This window comes from Miniopterus schreibersii, assembly GCF_964146895.1.
Source record: "Miniopterus schreibersii genome assembly, chromosome: 9".
In the NCBI taxonomy this organism is placed as follows: Eukaryota; Metazoa; Chordata; class Mammalia; order Chiroptera; family Miniopteridae; genus Miniopterus; species Miniopterus schreibersii.
The window spans coordinates 13957627-13980836 of NC_138118.1; the positions used below are offsets into that span (position 1 = coordinate 13957627).

Sequence of the window (23210 nt, forward strand, 5' to 3'; positions counted from 1 at the left end):
GACAGACCTCAATCTTTTGTGGTCTCTGAGACCATCCATCACTAGGATGGCTCAGGTCGCATGGCCATCTGATTTGTTCTCCAAGCAGAGCCCCCCCTCCCGTGACTTTCTTTTTCTGCCTCTTCCTGTGGTCTGAATTCCCTCACTCAGTTAATTAGCATGCCTGGCACTGTAGCTTAAGACTTTAATCAGCGTGGGGTGGTTTTAATTAATCGTGTGTCTCTGCATCTGGAGTGGTTTGTGTTCCAGGGTCAGGAGAGGAGCCAGAGATGGGGGATGGAAGAGCCGCTTTGTTTGGTGTTCGGTGTGGGCAGAGAAAGTAGGTATCTGGGGGAGAGAAATATAGTGCAGAGGGGCTCCCAAGCCACCTGGCCACCTGTGAAGCCTACAAGCAATGCGTGGAAGGTAACCAGGGACATTAGGGTGTAAAAGTGCACTGAGATAAATGCTGGACTAAATCTAGTTTTCGAAGGTGATTTAAAGTGTCAGGAAATTTTCTTATGGTTTCCAGAAATACTCGTGGGGTAGGGAGCGAGACAGTGTTACCGTGAAAATTGGGATCAGTCTGGGAGAGCTTGGCTATAGCAGAGGATACTTCCTGACAGTGTGACTTTGGAGATTTCCCTGGGCTTGGTCTTCTTCGGGAAAGTCCTGGAAAGGTGAGAAGCCTGGCACCTAGCTCTCAAATAATGGTAATCTTTTTAGTTGGTCTTTCAGAATCCTGTTGGCGCCCCCAGTTTTAGTATCCTTGCTTTAAAAGGAATGAAGAAAACCTAGAAAAAGTTTGGCAGAGTATTAAATAAATGATTAAAAACATAGATAGAAAGATCCAAAAAGCAAAGGCTAAAGAAAGTCAAGTCACATAAAAACTGCCCAGAACTTATGTCTCTGTCTCACAGGGATCCACCTAGATGGAAAACAAAGAAAGTTGGTAAAAGCACTAACCAAGTCCAAGAAACCGGGATTACCCCAAGGCTACATCCCAAAGATGAAGCAGTGAACGACTTAGGGGCAGACACCACAGTTCAAGGAGGAAACGATGTGTTCAAGATATAAAAGAAGAAAACTTTTTCCAGGCCTGCTAAACTCCTGACCAAATTCATGAGGCCTAGGAAGACTGTCAGAGCAGTCTTCTGTGATGTGGGAGGGAGGTAAAGTGACAGTGTGATGCCGAATGGGTATTAATGACAAAGATAACAATAATAATCGCTTGTAATGTGCTTGATCAGGTACAAAGCTTCATACCCATTGGGTGATCTGTGCTTTGAAAAACTCCATGAACTGGGAGGGATTCTTATCTCTATGGTTAAAGATGAGAAAAATTGAGCTTCAGAGACAACAGGATCTTATATGTGAAGCCAGAATTTGAACCTAGCTCTGCAGGCTTTCACACTCTTTTCAACCAAATGGAAATGACCCTTGCTCAAGGGTGAGAGAGAAAGGACTTTACAATTTCAGATATTGACAGTATTAAACACCAGTTGCAAGATATTTTTAGAAATCTGAATGCAAAGGCGTGTGAGAACGTCGGATTGGCCAAGCAGCTGGCTGTTTATGTTGCACACCCCGGAACCCCATGGCACCTCGATCCAAGACAAATTATAGAACTTGTCCGTGGGACAAACTGGGGAGGATATTAATTAAGTTTAGATGAAAAAAATGCTTTAGATTGAACAAGTCATGATTTTCTCTTTAAGACCATGCAAAATATGGAGTGCCAGACAAGCAGCTGGAACCTATGAAAACATGATTATGTACTTATGTTACCAACGTTCACCATCCATAGCCCCTTTTATTACTTCTTCCCCCTCCAGGCATCATGTTTTGAAAGGTTTTTGCCTACTAAACAAAGTGCATTTATTAAGTAATAATATATTTCCCATTCTTAATACGGGACACGCATCACTAGGCATGCACACAAACAGAAAACAGCAACAATTCAATTTCCATTAGGCCTTTGGAAACATTGAAAATAGCTTGTGGACCTCATTACCGCTCACAAATTCCTATGAGTCCAGGCACTTTGGGCTGGGAGCATTATGTATATGCTTCTATGACCAACACGTCTGTGCCCTTTCAAGAGGTATGAAAAGGAATTAAGGGCGCAACAGGAAGAGGGTGAGTTCCTGGCTGTGTGTAGAGTCAGTGGGATAATTTATAAGAAGTGGATTGTCAGGATTAATTATGAAAATGAGAAGGTTGTATGTAGGTAGAGCCGGTAGGTTGATTACGTAAGTGGTAATAAAAGGAAAGATAAAATTCCAAACGTGCAAAAAGACATCTGAGAATGTGGAGAAAAGGCCCCCAAGGCCAAGGGCAAAGCTGTAAGAATGAGAACAGGAAGCCAGAAGGTAACATGGAAGAAATGAAAATGCAGCGTGGTCATTAAGAATGCTCAGTGTGTACCTGAGAAAACAACACAAAACAAAAGATATATAAAGGGAATAGGAAAATTAGGGTAGAAAGGAAAAGAGATCATATGGGATTTAGAATTCATTATTAATTAATTCCAAAAGGGAGTTCCGAGGCTGAGCCGGCTCTGGTGCCAGTTCGCCTGTGCATGAATTACAGTGGCCCCTGCCAAGTGGTACATAATTTTGCAGAGGGAGATGCCCTATGAGGCAGCGGGGAAAACACAGCCTCTGCGTTTGCTTAGGACACACAGCAGTGCAGTCAGTTCAGCGGGGTTTTTACTTCCCAGTGCGGGCTGTCCGATGGCGAGAAATTGGAAAGGATGACCCATCCAGTTCTCTTAGCTCAAGCTGAAAGCTCAGGTAAGAAACCCTCCACTGAGATCAGAACCTATCCCAACTGGGAAAGGATGATTTATTTAAAAAAAAGAAAAAGTTTTGTAAAGAAGAAAATGACAAAATAGAGAATAAAGGCCAAGGCTATGTAGAAAAAAATTTAAATTCCGTGTGGATTGGTATTAAGTATCTTCTATGTACCGGGCCCTGAGAAGTCAGGTCAAAGACATCCGGGCAAAGCTACGTTGGCGAACAAAGAAAATAAAACAGATCCTTGGGAGCATGCGAGAAATGGAAGCATTTGGGCTAAGCCACAGTGTCACATGGGACATTTTACATTAGCAAGCGGCTGGCGAAAGCTAATGCAAAGTTTGGGGTTGGAAAGGAAACCTCTAAGCATGAAAAGGGTGCGGGTAAGAGGAGAAATAGCAGCAGCTGCTCTTTGAAAGCACCAGAGTGAAGAACTGAAAACCTTTCCGAGCCATTTGGCCAACATTATGAGAAAGAGGGAGTAGGCAGGTAATGGCTACAAAGTGAGTTTTTTACACTTTGTTAAAAGGCACAGGGAAGGAGAAAGTGAAGGTCTTGGTCTTGGGTAAAAGGCCTCCTGGAACCACAAACATTATGAAGAAGGACCGAGAAGAAGGGAAAGCATTTTGTGGCAAAATAGAAGCAAGAATGGGAAAGAATAAACTGAGTTCATTACATTGATAAGAAACAAATGTGATGAACTGGATGTTTATGGAGATATTTTGGGGTTTCGGTGGTGAGAAAATGTAAACGTAAACTATGTAGGTATCTATTATAACAATTCCATATGGCATCTATGGAGTCAATTCCCAGAGATGTCTAATAACAGGTGGCTGTCTCCCTCGGGCACTTATGTGGATCACTCAGGGTCCCTTTCGGGCCTGGGCTCTGGTCCCTTCACGCTCCTGCACTGCTTTAGGCGACACACCTGATAGAATGCAGTCTCTTTCTGGTGAACTACTGAGTGTTCTGCACAATCTTGACCAGCCTCTCGCTTGTTGTCCTGTCCAGCTCACCAGAGTCCCTGTGGAGTCCTGTGGTCAGTATCGGAGCTGCGGTGAGTGCCTAGGCTCGGGTGACCCCCACTGCGGCTGGTGCGTGCTCCACAACACGTGAGTACCACCGGCAGCTTCCTCCTGCCTGCCACTCCCCCAGTGACTCTCCTCCCCCTCTCTTCTCTGTCACCACGCCTTCCCTTTGATCTCTCTTTCCTCCCATTTTTTGGGTACGCTTCCGTCCTTGTATCGTTTGCAAATTTTACCTCCCTTCTTTTGTTCTGATTTCACTGTAAATCGTCAAATTCCCATGAGACATATAGAAACGGCAGCATGGGAATGGTGATGGGTCAGGGTGTGGAATCACGCTGGATAATCACACACTGGGGGGTGCGGAGAGGTTCCTGACATTCTGACTGTGACTTGGCTGTGGGCTGACATTCCAGGACTAACCAGCAGGAAAAAGGCCCTGGGCTTCTTTCTCCAGGTGCACATGGGCCGCTCAGTCCTGTGCTAGATCCATACTGTTATCCACTTGGTGAGTCAGCACTTTCAGTATCCACTCAGCAGATTCTTCGATCCCCCAGCCCCCCCCCCCCAGCAATATTCGGTACTTGAGACTCTCCGGGTACAGTTCAACTGTGTAGCCCCTGAGAACCCTCCCTCTGTTGTCATAACACTCATCTGGCTGTCAGATCACCCTGGGCCTGGGGTCGCTGGCTCAGTGAAGCCTTGTCCCAAGTGCTGGGCGCTCTGTCCATGTGCATTTTTGTGCTGGTCCCATCCTATTCTCTAAAAGCGGGAGGAAGGCAATGGCATGCAGTGGAGGCAGATGGTAACCTGGTGAATGGGCTGAGCGTGGGATTCAGGGCACAGACGACCAACCCAGCACGTGGGGAGAGTTGAAGGCCTTCCTTATGGGATCCAAAGACCTTTGGCATTACAGACAGGAGAAACCAACTATAGTTGGACCCCACTCTGATGGAACCAGGTCCCAGTCAGTCTATTGCTGCTGGATTCCCAGGCTTCTAGTCACCACTTGAAACGCAATGCTCTGTGAGTTGGACGTGTCATAACTTAGGGAAAAGGGCTTTAGTCTTCCTACTTTACTGGTCGCACTTAGTCGTTTTCAACTGTAGGCATATGTAGGATCTTGCCCCACCCCCACGCAGGAATGCCTCTGAAAGTTAGAGACACCCTCCTAAATTCTAATGCATCCTGTCTACGGGCACAGGCACACTCTCATCTCTGGGTGACAGTCTTGGGCATAATGGATCCTTGAGTTCTTGAAGGGAAGGCGTGAAATGCCTCAGGTATGCTACGGTGGGGAAAAATCGAGAGCCATTGACTTGCACTGAAATGCACGTAACTCAGAGACGATGAGAGACGGGGGCAGGAGTGCACGCAGAGCTGTCTGCCATAACTGGGAGCAGGGCAGCCAAGAGTAGCCGGCAAGGCCGAGTGGGGAAGAGACTGCATTCAGAATTCAGATCAGCTCTGATCAGTCCAGGAGAACGCCTAGATGATACTGTGTAAGGAAGAAGGGGGGTCCTTTTCTTTGTCCCACACAGTGAGGGCTCTCAGAAAGGGACCAGGCTCCAGACCCTGGTCCCTTGGGGACCTTAGGCCAGCTGGCTTTCTGCTTGGCTGAAGATGGCTCAGCTGCCCTTGGCATGGGCTCTCACACCTGGCACCGTTCAAGGGCAATCAGAAGAGCTGGCCCTCTCTGACACTGTGCCTGTGGGACCCCAAAGCAGGTCTCCATGTCAGCTTGGACCCTGCCCATTATGCTGGCCAGCCCCACACAGCACCGAGCCCCTGTAGGAACAGGGGACCTCAGGCTTTGCGAGAGCTCCAGAGGGGCTGCCCACCTCCCATCCTCCCATCTGCAGGCCTGAGTTTAAACAGGAATGAGAGGAGGAGGTACCAGAAACAACTTCCCGCATGGCCTCAGTTTCCCCTTTGGTAACATAATACCTGCCTCCTGTGAAGAGGCAGAAAACAGGTGGACTGGGGCCAAGGTGAAGTCCAGGCAGTTCTTGAGGGAGGCCATCAGCCTGCACTGGGAAGCCAGCATGTCTGCTCTCATGGTGGCCTCAAGAAAACAGGCATGCACATGAACTTTGGGCATCTGCCACCAAGTCCAAAGCCCATATCCGCCCCCCTAGCTGTGCAGCACCCTGGGGCAGCGTCTCAGCTCCTCATGTGTGAACTGGAGATGACGATGCCTGACCTGCCCACCTGAGTCTTAGGAGAATCAGCTGAGATCATGTGGGTGGAAGGGCCTCGGGAACTGTAGGGGTGTGGCAGGGATCTTGACACAGTTGGGGAAGGTCTGAGAGCTCCTGGGGGCCCTGCCTCCTATGACTTTGGTTGAGTCCCATTGATTGTCCAGATGGCTCTACTTTGGTTGCATCCTGTCCTCCTGGGGGGTATCCCAGCCTCAGACCGCCTTCCTCTGAGTGGTGGATGCTCCTGCTGCATTCCTCTCGTCCCTGTTAGTGAAGAATGAGAGGGGGAGGCATGTCTTCCTCTGAAGTTTGTCTGTCTTATCCATGTGTCATGTCAGTACAGCCTTTGTGGAGCGCAGGCTCTCGGAAAGCAGAGGTTGTGCACGTGCTCTCTCTGTGCCTCTCTGCTCCCACAGTGGGAGCAGGCGTGTCAAAGCCATGAGGGACTCTGGAGGGGGGACTGTCATGGAAATCCGTGCAATGTAGTTGTCACTTGTTGCAGACATGCTGTTAGGCTTTGGACAATAATAGTCGACTCTCATGATTTGTGGTCTATAAAGTTACCTCGAACACCAAATCCGTGAACACTGAACCATTGCTCCCAGGGGACATACAAAGCGAGGTTCCTGTGAGCCTCTGGTCACAACATTTTTGTTAACCCATCATTACATAACCATGCTTTATGTGTGTTTCTGTTTAAAGACACCTTATTTAATATAATTGTTTCGTTAACCTTGAACTCACAGCCAACAGCACTGTAATCTGTGCCTGACGGAAGACACATCACAGCTTTCCTGCACTTAGGACCACTGGGCAGCCCCTCAACACAATACTTGGGAGCCATTTTAAAAAGCGGAATCACCAAGACAAAGCACAAAAATGTGAAAAACATGACACTAAATAGACCACAAAAGGGACTCTTATTTATACTGAGCTGGAGCAAGAGGGCAGTGGTGCGGCCTTGTGGGATCTCAGCTGGGGACATCTTCTTGGGGCCACTCAGTTTTTTCTCTGCTCTGCTCATGTTCGGGAGTGATCTTGAAAAAGCTGCAGTATCAATTTGGGGATTATAAAAAATGTTAGCAAGTAGGCAAATCCACAAGCGTGGAATCCACAAGTGATGAAGATCGACTGTAGCTGTGTGTCAGGCACTTGGCAGTTTTATTTATAAAGAGGAAGCACTGTGCTTCTCACGGTGGTGGTGTGAAGATAAAATGAGGTGTTAAAGGGTGTTATAAAAGTACACGGGGCTCCTGGGGTCAAGGTGCCCTCTCTAACCTCGGGCCTCCGGTTGTGTGAAGACCCTGGTGCTGGGGGCTGAGCTGATGTAGCTGATAAAGCCCAACTCCCCTGGGAGGACTCAGCTCCTGAGCACCCCTAGGCCACGGCCACCTGCCCACTGTGACACTCAGCAAATCTGTCCTGCCTCCCTACCAGAGTTAATGACCAAGGAAAAGCCCCTGGTCCTCAGGGCCGGGGAAGAAGAGTAGGTCCCTGGATCTTCTAAGATGCTTGTAATCAGGATGTAATGTTTAAATTTATAGAGTGTGACACATGGGTCCTAAGTGTACAACTTGAAAAGTTTCAACAGATGCAGACACCCAGCTAATCCACACCTCATCGAGATACACATTTTCTTCTAGAACATTCTCTCCTGCTTCTTCCCCTTCTTCCCAGGGCACCTTTCTTCCCTAGTTAAGTTCAGGTCAAAGCCAGACTTACCACTCCAGCTGTGCCCTCTCTTTTATTTTAAATAGATGCCAACTGGATAGCCCTGGGTGGGAGAGGTGCATGAGGACAAGGGCCAAGGGGGATGGAAGGGAGGAGGTGCAGAGAGTTGGGGGGACCAGAGAGCCTGCAGGCCCTTGCCCTGGGCACCTCAGTTTTCTAGGAAGGGAGCGTGGTGAAAGGTGCAGGGTTTCTCTCATAGTGGGAGTGCTATGCCCCTACCACAGACCTGTCCATAGGTCTCTGACACACGCCCTGCCCACTTCGTGCCAGGCCCTGTGCTGGGCTCAGGATCCAAGGGGACTATGTGAGACCACCTCTGCCCTGGGTCTTGGGAACCAGGCCTCTGGTCCAAGGACAGGGCAAGGGGTTGCAGTCTGTGCTAGAATCGGCGCATTTGGGAGGCCCACATCATGGGCAAAACCCGGTGCTGAGCACCCCAGGGCCCAGGGAAGGTGACGGTCAGGAAAACCAGGGCAAAGAGCACCTGGAAAGGGTTCCTTCAGGTGCCAAGATACCTCGCTTTTGACAACTTTTCCCCTGGTTGTTGGGATAGGAGAGTGAGAACTCCGTGGGAAGGGAAGGACAGAAGGTGTGTGTGTATGTGTGTGCGTAAGAGAGAGAGAAAGAGGGAGACAGAGACAGAGACAGGCAGAGACAGTCAGAGGCAGAGACGGAGACAGAGGAAAAGGCACAAAGCGCTCGAGCGGACACAGTTCAAGGGCAGGGCCCCTCCTACCAGGTGGCTCAAGTGGCTGAAAGGGCTGTTTGTGCTAGCAAGGGCACAGGTGGGTTACAGACTAAACAGGCTTAAGAAATGCTCGTGTAATTGAAACCCTCCTGTTACTCAGTCCCAATTGTCGTCAAGAACTGGCCTGCCAACCCCAATAGCACGGGGGTCACCCTCGGCCCTGTCTCACAGTCCCTCAGGCTTGCTGGTGTCCAATGGCGGTGAGAGCTTCAACAATCCAGCTATTTGTTTGTCCAGGAATCTTGAGCCTTCACTCCCAAGGCATTCACCTTAGGCCTGAACCTACCTGCTCTGACTTGGGTGAAGGTAAAGGAAAGCCAGCAGCCCAGCCTGCCTTCACCTGTCCTGGGCCTGGAACCTTCCCTCCCGCCGCCAGCCTGGGTAGGTCCCCAGGCCCCTCTTTATCTCCCCTCTCAGGCCCAGGCCAAGGAGCCTATCTCAGTCCCAGCAGGTAACGGGATCCCAGGCAGACCAGCCGCACCAATCGGCCCAGACATTACCTTTCTGGAGAAGGGTCCTCAGCGTCACTCCTGGGAGGATCGTGTAACCCAAGACATCAACAGGGGAAAGATAAGACCAGCTTCATAGTCTCGCCCTTGCCCTGGTGACCCCTCTTTTTTGCAGATTTCCTTTGTTGGAAGAATGCCCTCCCTGGATGGGTTGGCGCAGGTTACTGTTCAAGATTCATCCCATTTATTCTTTATATAGTTTCTGCCAGGATGGAGGGGAGGGGAGGGGAGGGGAGGGGAGGGGAGGGGAGGGGAGGGGAGGGGAGGGGAGGGGAGGGGAGGGGAGGGGAGGGGAGGGGAAGTGCTACTGCCCAGGGCAGAAGGATGGGTTAAAACTAAGAACATGTCTGTGGACAAACCTAGTCTGGGTTCAGTTTCCTAGGTTATAAGAAGGCAATGAAAGAGCCATGTTGCAGCCACGCTATGAAAATTAAGGCATAGGGTCTGCATGGAGGCCTATCACGGTGCCTGGAGTAGCCCTGATTTCAATCACCGTGTAAGCAGAGGCTGTGGGTCGGATCCCAGGGCCTCCTCCCTGGTCCCCCTCCCCTTACTGTCCTTCTTTCAGAACCAGAGGGCTGTGGCTGGGTGGCTGGGACAAACCCACGGCTACTAAGTCTTCTGCCTTGGACAATTCCAACCAGCCATGCCACTTAGGCAGTCTTCAGTGGCCCTGTGAGTGACTGCTCCTCAGTCACCTGGGAAAGTGAAAAGAATAGTTTGTCCCACAGCCATGGCTGAGTGTCCCCTTAAAAACGTAGAAACTGATTCTCAAATGCAAATCCTTCCTAGCTGCTTCTTAGCATATCCCAGAGCCTGGTATCCAAGGGCCACTTAACACTCACCTGCTAAGTCCATGATCTCTCCAAGGCTGTTTGCAGAAGGTCCACACAATCATGAGGATTGTTAGGATCCACTCCTGTCCAGCAAACTCTTTGCAGCCTATGCTGTGCCTTCCCTGACTTTTTGCCAAAAAGTTACCAGCCTCTGATCCAGAGGAAAGAGTCCCAAACTAGATGCTAGTATATTCAAATTTTTCTCTCTGTGGCTCAGTAGAGACATAGTATGGGTTAAGAAAACTTGTTTTTTCTCTCTTAACCACTGCCTGCGCCCCTCCTCCCCGTGTACATATCACATGCTTTCACAGCCAAAGGGTGGTAAATCAACAGCCCACCTTCTCATGGGAGTTAGGAGAGCCCTGCCGTCATTGCAAGCTCTGAGAGTTCCTCCCAGTCTAATGACTGGCCTCCCTGAGGACAGCCTCAGGGGCTGGGCTACCTCTGAGGCTTGAAGTCGAGACAAGCACACCCAAGTACCCGCATTCACATGCTCTTCCCGGTCATGCCACCCTGGTCCTCACAGGGTGGGTGGCCCACCTTGCCCAGAGTAGAGTGCTTCCCTGCACCTGAGGACCTGGTGACTAACTAACGGACACAAAAGCTCCAGGCTGTTGGATAAAGTATAGTGTGAAAGTTGATCAGAATCAGAGTAATTGTTGGATGTGTTGCCAGTAACAGCATCCTAATTACCAACTGGACTATGAGGAGAATGGGCCAGCCTGCTGTGATGTGACTTTGCCTTCGCCTCCGCCTCTCCTTCTCTTGTCCCTTGTCCCTCTCCGTCCCTCCACTCCTTCTCTCCTCTCCACCGCTTCTCTCCCAACCACTCCTCAACCTTAATAGAAATAAATAGGTCTGAGCGGTACTACCTACTGACAAAGAGAAGAGAGAAGCAGTCCCCCTTCACCTTCTCTTTTGGCAACTGTAATTTCTCTTCTCAGATAGAAGCAACCTCTCCAGGTCCCTGTTACTAGCCCCCGAGGTTGGGTTCAATGGACCATTCATTTGGGGAGGGGCTGGAAGGAAGCCAAGGCAAGACTCTATTCAACCTGCGACTCAGGGCAGAGCCCACCATGGTGGTGGGACAAGACCACCTGGTTGCTACATAAACCCAGGAAGGTTCTTCTTGGGCCTCCACTGAACTCCTGCACCTGCTGGTTCCTATTAAGCCCGTGCCCCCTCCTGCTTTGGTGCCCTAACCCACTGAACGAGGCCCAGGAGGCATGGTGAATCCAACACCTGCTCAGTTGGCTTTGGCTCTTCAGAAAAGGTAAAGGGGTGGTGAGGCCAGTTGCCAAGAGCTGAGCATAGAGGGGAAATCATAATCTAATCTTGGTCTTCATATCTTGGGGTTTATCCAGGAACAAAGTAAATACTTAAGTTGAGACCATGGTGTCGGTCACTGGATCCTAGAATCATGACATTGGAAGGGCTCACCTGGCCCATACTCTTCATGTAAGAAACCTTGTACACATCCATCTGCCTAGAAAAGGGCCCTTTATTGTCTAGTCCGCCTCCTCCGAACGCACAGATGCACCTTCCTGTTTCAGTGGGAGCCCCTAAGGAGGGCAAGGGCGGTGACATTAGGAAACCTGCTCTCTTTCCTCACCAGGGTTCCCAGATGTGGAGACAATGACTGAAGAGCCCCGGGATCTCTTACTTGAGTAAATGTCTGAGCCCTCTTAACTTTTCTATAAAGCTCATTTGGGAAGCCCCACTCCCACCCCACTTTTTCAAACTTCTCACGTTCTAAACACACATTCCCTGATGGCTAACTTTCAGCATAGGCCATGACCAATATGAAATGCTAAGGTTTAGGGGTCACCTGTGGGGAGAAGCAAGGAGCATGTTCTGGTAGCCCAGGCTGGTGGGCCCATGACAGGGGGCTGGGGTGGGGCAGTGGACCAGCAACAACCCCCCAGTTTGGAGGCTGGCCCAGGCCAGACTCACAGATAGTCGTTTCCAAATTAAAATTTGCTTGAGCGGCTGGCAGCACTTGGGAGTTAATATTTCTATCACTGTACTTAGGAATTAATTTCTAGAGAACTTAATCACTACTCCTCCTTTTCCTGTCCCTCACCCCCCTTCCTTGCTCCATTCCTTTCCCTTCGAATTTTCCACTTGGCTGGGAATTCTCGGGCAGTGAAGGTTCAGGCGTCAGGAGCGTGGAGGCAGCTGCTTCATTAGAGAAGATAATCTCATTGGAACCACTGACTTGAATAATAAGCCCTCCAAGGGACCAGGGCCACTGTTCCCACAGGCTTGTAGCACCTCCGGACTGGGCCTGGAAAGAGCAAGTGCAGGGAAAGTAGAGTGAGGGAGTTAGAGAAGGTTAGCAGGGCCACCCGGGTGTCATCTTGGGGCCTGCTTCCTGCCGGCCATCTGCGGGTCTGTGTTTGGAATGGGGTGGCAATGTTGGTGGCAGGGATGAATGTCTGAAAACTCAGTCATATTTAGCCTGCACTTTTTGCATCTTTATGACATTTTTTGAGTCATGCCTGGAAAATGGGTGAATCAGTATCTCTCTTGACGTTCAGGTGCTCCCACAGGAGAACTGAAGGGGACTCTTTAGGAGGTCCCTGGAGCCCTATTGAAGGTAACATCTAAGCTGGCCCCAAAATTCATAAATTAACCCTCTATACATACCCTAGCTCTTGCCTGGGCTAATGAGAAATCACAGTCCTAAACAAGCAGAAGTCCCTGACAAACCCCATAGGACCTCAGAACAAATTCCTCTTCCCCCTCCATTATCCCATCACATCTAAGATCAGTTGTCTGTGCTCTTGGACATTTGCAACCTCCACCCTCAGGGTCACTGAGGGATTGTAGAAATGTCAAAACATCCCTGGCATTGATCTAAACTTAACTTTCCACTGAGAGCTGAGTTCCTAATACCCTGTGACAGCTGGTAAGAAGGCTGAGATATGGCCCAGCCCACTCCTTGTCCTTTCTCTCCCTCTCTGGCTTTCTGTCTTTGATTTGCCCCATGGGCCAGTCTGGGAGATCGGTGCTTCTGCATCAGCTGCAGTTTGGGGGGGTTGGATGAGGGAGGGTGAGAAAAGATGGGATAATACTTTTATTGAGGGTTCATTGTGTATGAGCTATGCCTTGTTCTAAATGCTTTACTTGCATAATCTTTCAATCCTTATAAGAGCCCTGTTAGGTGGATACTATTTTGTCCCCATTTTACAGATGAGAAAACTGAGGCACCAAAGAGTTAGGTAATTTGCTCAAGATTACACAGTTGAACGGGGTTCTGAAAACTGTAAGCTATAGGTGGCTTCCCTGGTGAGACCTAAATCTGGGGGAGGTGATGAGTAGTTAGTCTGAGGCTCTGAGGATCATGGCAGGATGCAGCCACATGGACTTGAGGAGCTGCAAACCATGCTGGTAGAACTTGTCTTGAGATTCCCCCAGCCAGGTTCCTTTGCGCCCCCTGGAAGAGAGATTTGGGTCTCTATTTGCTAAGTCCAGGTGTTGTCTGGCCTGAAAGAAGCTTCATTTTTCTCTTCATAATTTAATCAAAGACATTTTTCAGACCTACTGATTGCTCTTGGAAATAGGAACTTCAAAGTTGGGGAGTCGGTGAATAATTTAAGGCTGTACTAGCTCTCTGAATCTACCGTTAATGGGAGTAATAACACTATTAATAGCGATGTCAGTGCAGACACCCTGGAAAAGTCCATAACATTAGCTTAATGGCTGGAGGTAATGAAGTCCTCCCTGAGAAGCTAGCCTGGTAAATTAACTTCTGAGACTTTTAGGCAGATACCCTGGTTGCCATGGGCCTGCTGGGGAAGCTGGGGAGTACCATGGAGACACCACGCTCCTGTCTGACCTTTCGCTCGTGGGATGGGAGTCCTGGAAGGTCCTGGAGAATCCACAAGGGACAGTAATATTCAAAGCGCTGCTTCTTAGTGGCAGGCAAAGTAGCAATGAGCCTATGGAAGAAGATTGAAGGGGAAATTTTTAATTGCCCAAACACATGAAGGGAACATCAAGATGGCAGGGAAAGTGGGTTTAGCGTGCAGCAAGGGGTCTGTCCCTCAATGCTTAGTCTAGAATCTTCGGGGAGGTCGAGCACGGTGCCTAAGAGTGCAGGTTCCAGAGTTCATCTGGGTTCACGCGCAGGATCTCCGATTAGCTGGTGACCTTGGACAAGTGATTTACCATCCTCTCTGCAATTTCCTGACCTACAGGCTGGGATTTAAGATGGTACCTATCTCACGGCATTGTTAAGGGACTTAGTGGCATACACTGCAAGCCCCTTATCACGGGGCCTAATAAGCACTCTGTGACCTCTCGCCGTGACTGTGCTACTCAGAATTGGATTTTACTTCCACTGTACACACCCAGTCTATCTATGACCATCCCTTTTGACCCTGTCTCTCTTTAGTCCACCCAACTCTGATTTCTCCTTTGTTTGCTAACTTCGTCTCTCAGATTCTCCACTGTTAGGCCTTTCTTCCCACTGAGGCCAAAGGTGTTCTCCTCCCCTGGGGCTGCAGGGGAGCCCCCACAGCTTTCCTCTGTGCCCGAGAGTCACCCCAAGAGCAGCTCAGTGTCCAGGTGCCTCTCCTCCCTCATATTTTAGCCCACACCTCACCTGTCTGCCCCTCAAAGCAGAGGTCCCCTCCTCAATATCCCCTTCCCCACGCGGGCTCCATGTCCCTGGATGTTCCATTTCCTACTAAACTCCTTGCCCAGTGCTCCCTCTTGCCCTGCAACAGCCCCTGACATTTGCCCTTCTCTGCAGTGTCTGTTGTCTTTCACCCAAGGGGCCCAGCCCCCCAGGAGTGACGACCCTGCAGTTCCCTCTGAAGATCCTCTATCCCTCACTCCATAGCAGAGTCAGTAGTCCAGAGTTTCCAAACCCTGGGCACTCAGCAAAGCCCTATGTTCATAGGCTTGTCTGCCTTGGATTAAACGCTGCTCCCTGAAGCTGGGATACCTCCCGGCAGGGAACTCCTTCTGCAAGGCAGGGGTGTCCCTGGCCCCAGCGGAGAGCTTAAGGCACCTCCGCTGTGGCACGTGGGATGCATGCTTTTGGGAGAGGGCCATCATTTTTATGCGCATCATTTGCAAGCTCCCTTCAGTTAAGATTGTGAGATGTCAGGTCACCCTGGATGTGGTCCACCTGGGACACGGTACACTTTGAACAGCTCAGGACACTAAACAATGATAGCAACCCTTCTGTGGCAGTTACCCTGTGCCCTGGAGCTGGGGTTCTGATCCAAGGCAGTCGGGCTCCAGAGCATTCTGTGAACCAGTCACTCTGCTCCTTTGATCTCTCCCTCCCACCCACCTGCCTTTACCTCTGTCTGCTGGACGTGAGAATTTCAAGGGATTCCAAAATAAGTCAGGCACGGTTTCTCCTTATGGGCAGCTCGCACTTGGCAGGTGAGGGCTGCACTCAGCCCAATAATTGTCATGTAATCTAAGATGTTCTGGACTGTAGGAGACTCCAAAGTGCTTTTAGCTTTGCCTGGAGTGGGGAGGGGAGAGGTGTTGCAGGTTCATAATAGCTGAACCATGAAGGGAAGGGTGGGTAGATGTCGGACAGGGGAAATTGGAGAGAGGGCGGCCCAGACAGACAAACTGACATGCACAAAGACAAGGAAGTCTGAAAGAGTCTATGGTGTATTGGAAAGGACAAGTCTAGTTTGCCTAAGGAGCGGGGAGAGTGACAAGGTCCTAGGCTGAGTGGAGAGGTGGAATAGATGGGACTTTGGGATTCCGTGTGAATGAGAAGGAGGTGAGGGGGCTTTAGGATGACCCTCAAGTTTCTGCTTTTGGCAACTGGTTATGAGAATTACCATCTTTTTCAAGCTCTGGCATGGTGGGGGAGGACCAGGCTGGGGAAGGAAGTGGAAAGTTCAGTCCTGGGCACGTTGAGTTTGGACACGTCCTGGGAACCACTGGCGATGACTGGCCTCTGTGTCAGCCCCCCCGGCCCAGGCGCCTTCTCCTGAGTCCCGCGTTGGTCTCTCCCACCAGGTGCACCCGGAAGGAGCGCTGTGAGCGGTCCAGAGAGCCCCACAGGTTTGCCTCTGAGATGAAGCAGTGTGTCCGGCTGACTGTCCATCCCAGCAACATCTCTGTTTCTCAGTACAATGTCCTGGTAAGGGCAGTGGGACCAGGGTCCAGGGGCATGGGAAGAACCCTCTCTCCACCAAAAGGGGCTGCAGCCCAATGTCCCTCCAGAGAGCTGGGCCCAAGCCGGCCAGAAACGCAGTTTGAGAGCAGGACCAGAAAGTTAAAGAAGGTGTCGCTGGGACTGGAAGAGGGAGACATGCACAGCAATATTGATATTGGCTCTATGCATATTGGGTAGAAAGACAGGGATAACTGTGAGACCAAAAATGACCAAAGGATGACAAGAGAGGGAGAGTTTGGGGAACATATCTTTCTCTAGCATGGGAAGGATGTATGTACAGAGGAAGACGGGTAAATGGCTCCCACATTCTTGCACTGGGCACTGGGTGGTTGTTGTTGCCATTTTTCCAAACTTGGGGACAGTGGAAGAAGAGCTTGATCACTTGATCAGCAGTCCCTCAGCCCTGCCCACTTTTCTTACTATGTACAAGTCCCCGACACATTCAGTGTCCAGGGGCCAAATCTGTTCATGTGTAACAAAGCTTCGTTTGTCCCGGCTCTTCACATGGCACCACCTCTCGGCGTGCTCCTGAAATAAACTGGGTGTCCTCCTAGGTCACTATGCCTATGGTTTTCTCTTCTTTCCCTTTGCTCTCTGCCTTCCCTCCTTTATGCCACACCCTTCTTCCCCACTCCCTGCTCCCCCTCTTTCTCCTCTGCCGGGCTGCTCACAGCTGGTCCTGGAGACATACAATGTCCCGGAGCTGTCAGCGGGCGTCAACTGCACGTTTGAGGACCTGTCAGAGATGGATGGGCTGGTGGTCGGCAATCAGATCCAGTGCTACTCCCCGGCGGCGAAGGAGGTGCCCCGGATAATCACGGAGAACGGTGAGCGGTCCCCGGAGGCGAAGCTGGGTGGCGTGGCCTTCCTCCTGGCTGGACGAGAGCTCGCGACAGACACTCAGGACAGACGTGGGGGAGACCGAGGGAGCCTTGCGGAGGGGAGGGTCAGAGGAAGGGGTGTGGGTTGGCGGGTATGCTGCAGGGCGAGGGAGATGAGGTGCCCTTCGCTGCCCTTGGAACTGGCCACTGAAACCAGGTGACCGTCTAACAGTCAGGCTCATCCTGGGTGAGGCGCAGCTGCAGAGGGTGGGTGGAGGCAAGGCCAGGACGGCAGTGTGGGTCGAGTTCAGTGTTGTGCTGGACCACAGAGGGTTGTCGTGGAGGGGCAGTGGAGGGGGGGGTCGTCTGACTCCTTACCCCCTGCCCACACTGCTGGGCCTCCGGCCCTGGGCCGCTGCACCCCCACCCCACCCTGCCCTGCCTTCCCAGAGCTGCCGTTCACGGCCAGCTGCACTGGGGGAGACGGGGGAGGGACAGGGGTCCGATGCTGGTGAGGGACAGAGCCGGCTGGGCAGATTGATTCCAGGTTGGCCTCCCATTTGGGCTTGTCACATGTGTTCCGAGCTGATTGATTAATGAGGCTCTCGGGGAAGCACAGAACCAGGCTGGAAAGTGGGGGCCTGGGGTCAGGGCTGTGAATTAAACATGGGCTCCGGCTCCTCCCTGGCGCCAGCTGAGGATTCCAGGGCCTCCTGTCCGAGTGGAGCCCCGAGCCCACCTGAGGAGGGACGTCGGGACAGGGTCTCTCTTCACAGAGATGGGAACTGTGCACGTGTGCACGCACAGACACGCAAAGCCGCTTGCGTGGTTTGTGGCGGCATTAGTGAGAGGCGACACGTTTCTCCTGGTAGCTGATCAATGTGTTTGTAACTCTGTGAGTCTGGCATGGACATCACGCAAGTGAATGAATGCATGTTTGAATACCAGTCAGAGTGTGTGTGTGTGTGTGTGTGTGTGTGTACATTGAGGAGCTGATGAGAAAACGTGGGGTGGGTGCCAGGGGAGCAGTGTAGAAGGAGGAATAGATCAGAACCACCGTCTGTAGCTGCTCTCAGGTTGTCCTGGGACTGTGCCTGCTGAGTCAGACCTGTTAGAGCTGAGAACACCCCTCTCAGGTCCAGCAGGCTCCCCTTTCCCAGGGTGCATAACTCTCAGTGGGACCCCAGCATGGGACCTTGCCCTCCCCCTGACCTCATGGCCGGCTCTGCCCCACAGGGGACCACCATGTCGTCCAGTTGCAGCTCAAGTCAAAGGAGACAGGCATGACCTTTGCCAGCACCAGCTTTGTCTTCTACAACTGCAGTGTCCACAATTCGTAAGTGTCCCCCCTCCAGCCTCACTCGGCTCCCTATTCCTGGGGTCAACAGTCTTTCAGCGATAGAAGAACCCACCACTGTTTGAAAGGAGTTACCATCTAGGGACCCTGCAAGGAGGCCTCCTTCACCCCTCCTCTGGTACCCACAGGGTTAATGGAAAGAGGCCAGAATGAGCAGTGAGACCCCATAGGGCAGGGAGCTCCAAATCCCTGGCCCATACATCTTCTCTGGCATGAATCTGTCTAACCTGATGCACTTTCTACCATCTGCTGAGGAGGAGGCACCCCTCACCTCAAGACTGGAGCAGTCAGCACCCTGGGTGGGAGGAGGGGGTCTCAGGAAGGAGAGAAGCCCCATGTCCCGGTGAGGGCAGGTAGTCAGCAAGCCACTATGTGCTCAGCTCAGCACAGAACCCTGCAGGTGGGTCAGACTCAGGCTGGGGAGGGTCAGAGAGGAACAGAAAAGTAAGGCTGGGGGGCTGTGGCCTGGGGATCTGGGTCAGCCTTGTTTGAGTAAAGCTTCCCTTCCCAGGTAAGGTGCTGGGGCAGAGGCTTGAGCTCTGGAGTCAGACCAGCTGGGAATTTAACCACTTGGTGCTCCAGGGTCCTCTGCAATGGGAGGTAGTAGTTCTTCTGGGGATGTCACCCAAACATTTAATAGCTAACATGGCAAGAGCACTGACCTTGCAGAGCAGTCACTGGCTGGGACAGTGCTGATTGCTGTCCCTGCCCATCAGCTCTGGTTGGCCCACAAAACAGCTGCCAGGGCTGAAAGAGCTGTGACCAGGAGAGCAGTTAGCAATATACCTGCCCACTGTTTGGGCATTGCTCACATTTTTGCTCTTACTATATTATTACTTCTTCTGTAAAATGATAGAGTTGGACCAGGCTGAAAAGGTATGAGTCATTTTTTTTCACCATAGAAACCTTTCTCCAAACAAAATTAGGTGTGGAAGCTCAATAAACCTGATAGAGGGAAGTAAGAGCCACTGTAGTTGAGGGCTGAGAGGGCCTGGAACCCCTCTGTCTAAGGACCCCATAGGTCTGTTTCTTCACAGACCCAAAGCTACTTGGAACCCCCAGGGTTCCATAGAGCACAGTTTGAAAACTGTAGGACCTGATTTCCAAAAACCCTGCTTTCTTTAATATGCTGTTCTGTTTTCCTCTCCACATAGGACAAACTGGTTAACATAACCAAAGACATTTTGGGGATAGGTGGAATTTTAGGGTTTCCCTATCTGGTTACGGCAGCCATTGAGTCTGAGCTTGGCTCTCTTTGGGGCCCCAAGTAAGAGTTGGCCAGACCTCCCAGCCAAAAACAAATGTTTCAATACTGGATTCTCTTTCTGCTTCTTGCCACAGGGCTTCCCATGGCTTTACCACTTGGTGGCCTAGTCTCTCACTCCCTTTTTGCCTCTGTAAGAAAGCAGAGGAGTAAGGAGTAGATAAATCATGTGAGAAGCTTCCATTCCGTCCATAACATGATTGAAAGTGTGTACTATGTGCAAGGCAACGTGTTACTCATTAGACAGGTAATCAAAAATTAGTAAGATGTAAAGACTCAATCCCTGCCCTCCAGGAGTCATGCCTAGTGGCCTGGAGATGAACTGGACAGTGAGTAAGTGAACTATAATACAGCAAAGCCGGTACTGTCCCAGAGACATAAACAAAGGGCTTGGTAGGTAAGGGCCCAGTCTGACCAACTCTCCACTGGTCAGGGAGGGAGCAGGAGATGGCCAAGTGGAGGATGGCCTCCCGGTAGAAGGATGGCCTGGGAGAGCTTGTTCATGGCCGAAGCACCAAACGCAGGTGGGGACATGGACCTGGCCTTAGCCTGCATGACCAGGCATTTGGGGCTTACCCTTTGGAAGACGGAACCATATTGGGCTTTTAAGCAGGAAGGAGCTTTTGTAAAGTTGCCTTTGTTTCTTGGGGGTGGAGCGTAGAGATGGAGTTGCCATCCAACTAAGAGAGCAGCCTCAGAGTCTGCTTCTTCCAGGGCGGGTCCACGTAGGTGCTCATCAGCCAAGATCCTGGAGTCAGTTTGAACTAAAACTCAATTTCTTTGTTTGCTCTAAATCTTGTGGGATCTCTGGACAAGCCCCTCTACTCCAGGCCTTATTGTTCCCCAATTCAGCACAAGAGGGTACCGTCCTATGGAAATGGAAGGTGGTGGATAAGGCCCTTGGGGACCAGGGTTGTCAACTACCTGAGTGAGAAGGGGGAAGCCAGAGATTCTTGGCTGGCTGAGGACTTGAAGAGCAAAGGGATGGATTTGTATGAGATTCGCTCTTCCTGAGTGTTTGAGGGTGGATTCTCTTACTATTAAAAAATGTTTTCTTAGACCCTAGGGCCTTAGGCCCCCTATTTTGGGTTCACCCAGTTTCTCTGATTTGTGTCTCTTCCTCCTCTGTGCCCCAGGTGCCTGTCTTGCGTGGAGAGCCCATTCCGCTGCCACTGGTGTAAATACCGACACGTCTGCACCCATGACCCCAAGACTTGCTCCTTCCAGGAAGGCCGAGTGAAGCTGCCTGAGGTAGGTCCCAGAAGCCAGAGTGGTGAGTGCAGCTTGCTGTGCCTGTGAGACACACAGACAGGCCTTCCCTTAAGTAGAGAAAACAAGGGCAAAATCGGCAGGATCACCTGCCTCTCCCAACCCCTACTCACGAGGGACCACGTTATGAAAGCAGTAAGCAAGCAGAGGTCTGCACTGGGACCCCTGGGCTCTGGGTCTGTCCCGGAGGCTCAGTTCCAGGCAAAGGTGCACTCAGGCCACTCCAGCCAGGTGAGTTCTAGAACAAGTCCAGAGAGATGAGTAAGTGTGGGTCCCAGAAATGATTATAAGCACACAACAGAACTGTGTACAGACTCAGCTGTCCCTCTGAGCACTGTGCACAGAGCAGAACTGAGATTTTTTTTTTTTTTTAATTAAGTAAAAGGAAGAGAGGAAGGGGAATGAAAGAATGATGAACTTAGCTAGAGCAGTGGTTCTCAAAGTCTGGTTCCCAGACCAGCAGCATCAGCGTCACCTGCGCAGCTCTTAGAAATACCAGGTCTCGGGCTCCACCCCAGCCAACTAGAGGAGAATGTGGGGGGGGGGTGGACATGGTCCTCGGCTTCCACTGCATGGTCCCGTTTGGGAATCACTGAGATGGAGTTGGGCTCCATGGCTAAGAGACTGTGTTTCTAGTCCCTCCTAATCTTTATTCTTATCCTTGAAAACTACTCATCACCATAATAGGAATACTCTATGCCTGTGTTGTTACCTTTTTAGAATGCAAGTCTGTGACCTCAGAGATTGCTGCTGTTCAAACATACGGTGCTTGTGGGACTCCCGCCCCTGGGCCGGTAGTTCTGAACAGAGTGGTTGCTTTGCAATGCTGTGCTTTAGAATCCACATAGACCTGCAGAGAAGGGGTTGAGGGAGCCCAGACATCAGGCCCTTCCCCTGTACGGCGGGATCTGTCTGTGGCTGGAAATGGCTGCTCTGGATTCATAACCCAGAAAAGAGACCCAGACAAAGGCTGTCCCTTCATAGGGAAAGGAGGAAAGAGGTTACATCTTGGCTTTAAGTAAGAGTGTGAATCTAACATTTGTGTCAATTCTCTGCTCCTCTTTGACTAAGATAAAATGGATCTAAAGCCAGTAGGACAGATATGGGTTTGGCAGCCAATGGGCACATCCTTGGCATGAAGACCCAGATAAAAGGCTGGACAGTCTCCTGGATCCTCAGGCTTTATCTCAGGGCAAGGGGTCACGAGCAAAGGGCTGGCTCATCCACCAGCACCAGGCACTGAGAGCCTAGGAAGCCACCTCTTCTTATTTGGTCAGAAACCTGCAAGTCACTTGACGGGAGTGGAGACAGGTTTTCCCCCCCTCTCCGGCCTTCCAGACTGGCAGAGATTCCTCATGTGGAGAGGCCGAGGAGTAAAAGGAAAGCAGGAACAATTGAGCTATCTGGGGATTTGCAGCACCTCAGAGGGCTTGGTGCCAGGACCCTCGGGAAAGGGAGAGGCCTGGAGGTACATGGCCAATGGAGGCATCTGGAGATGGGCTAACCTACCACTCCTGGCCTTCAGTTCTTTCCATTTCACGGGAGCCGTTTCATGGTGAGCCTGGCAGGCCACTGCAGTGAGAGGCTCCAGCATAGCTTGGAATCACCATGCCTCACTTACACATTATTGAAGGACATTGACTTCGGCTCCTTTTTTCTTGGCTACTTATTTATCCTAGGAGAAGGGAGTTTTGAGGCTGTGCTTCTGGCCCAGGCTTGCAGGCTACCTACCCTCTATCCAGCTCAATAATACTAGGGCCATTTTGAATACACATAGAGAAGCCAGCGTTGACCCCTCATGCTGGTCATTGTAGCAGCATCTTCCTGTAGAATGTACCAAAGAGAACAAAAGTTAATAAATATTTGTGGACTATTGACTGGTCCAGCTATTTGGGGTCAGTGGAAGGAGGTTATTGTCAGGGACTTTAAAAGAAAGCCCCTGGCTACTAATGGAAATATGCTGAATTTTTTTTATGTTGTTGTTTTGTTTTCTATATTTTTGTTTCTGGGAAGAAATGGTAGTGGAAATAAGTGGTAACAAAGAAAATCACACATTTAAAGGTGATTTTGTGGAACCCCTGATACGAGTGTCTCTTGTTCATACCAGGGGATGAGCTTACTCACAGCCTTATACTCTTGCAGGCTTCACCAGTCATCCTTCATTACCCAGTTCCTGAGCAGTTCCCACATGTGGGAAACCTAAAGGTGTATAAGAGATCTGTAAATCTGTATTTAGGGGTGTGGAAAAAGGGCCACTGATCTTCATGATTTGTAATGGTAGATGGTGATTAGCTGGAAAACCTCTAAGAGAAATCCACCCTCCACAAAGTGGTCTTATAGGGTGAGGGTTCCAGTCGAGGCTTAGGTCTCCCAGTGCTACCTAACAGGGACTCACTCAGCCTCAAGCCTGCCACCTGCAGACATCCAGGTACAGACCTACCCTCGTGGAACAAAAGTGAAACCCAAGTCCAGTGATCCTTGTGGCAGTGCCTGGGTTTTCATTTCCTTTTAA

General features: G+C 50.7%; 1 protein-coding gene across 1 annotated transcript in view; it reads left to right on the forward strand.

The window, feature by feature from the left end:
• Positions 1-23210, forward strand: part of PLXNA4 (plexin A4) — a 404508-nt gene that overhangs the window by 297498 nt on the left and 83800 nt on the right. Inside the window, exons 5-9 of the mRNA XM_081147021.1 lie at positions 3789-3889; positions 15828-15951; positions 16661-16814; positions 18045-18144; positions 20566-20680. Coding sequence (XP_081003147.1) covers positions 3789-3889; positions 15828-15951; positions 16661-16814; positions 18045-18144; positions 20566-20680 — 594 coding nt within the window. The remainder of the gene's footprint in view (positions 1-3788; positions 3890-15827; positions 15952-16660; positions 16815-18044; positions 18145-20565; positions 20681-23210) is intronic.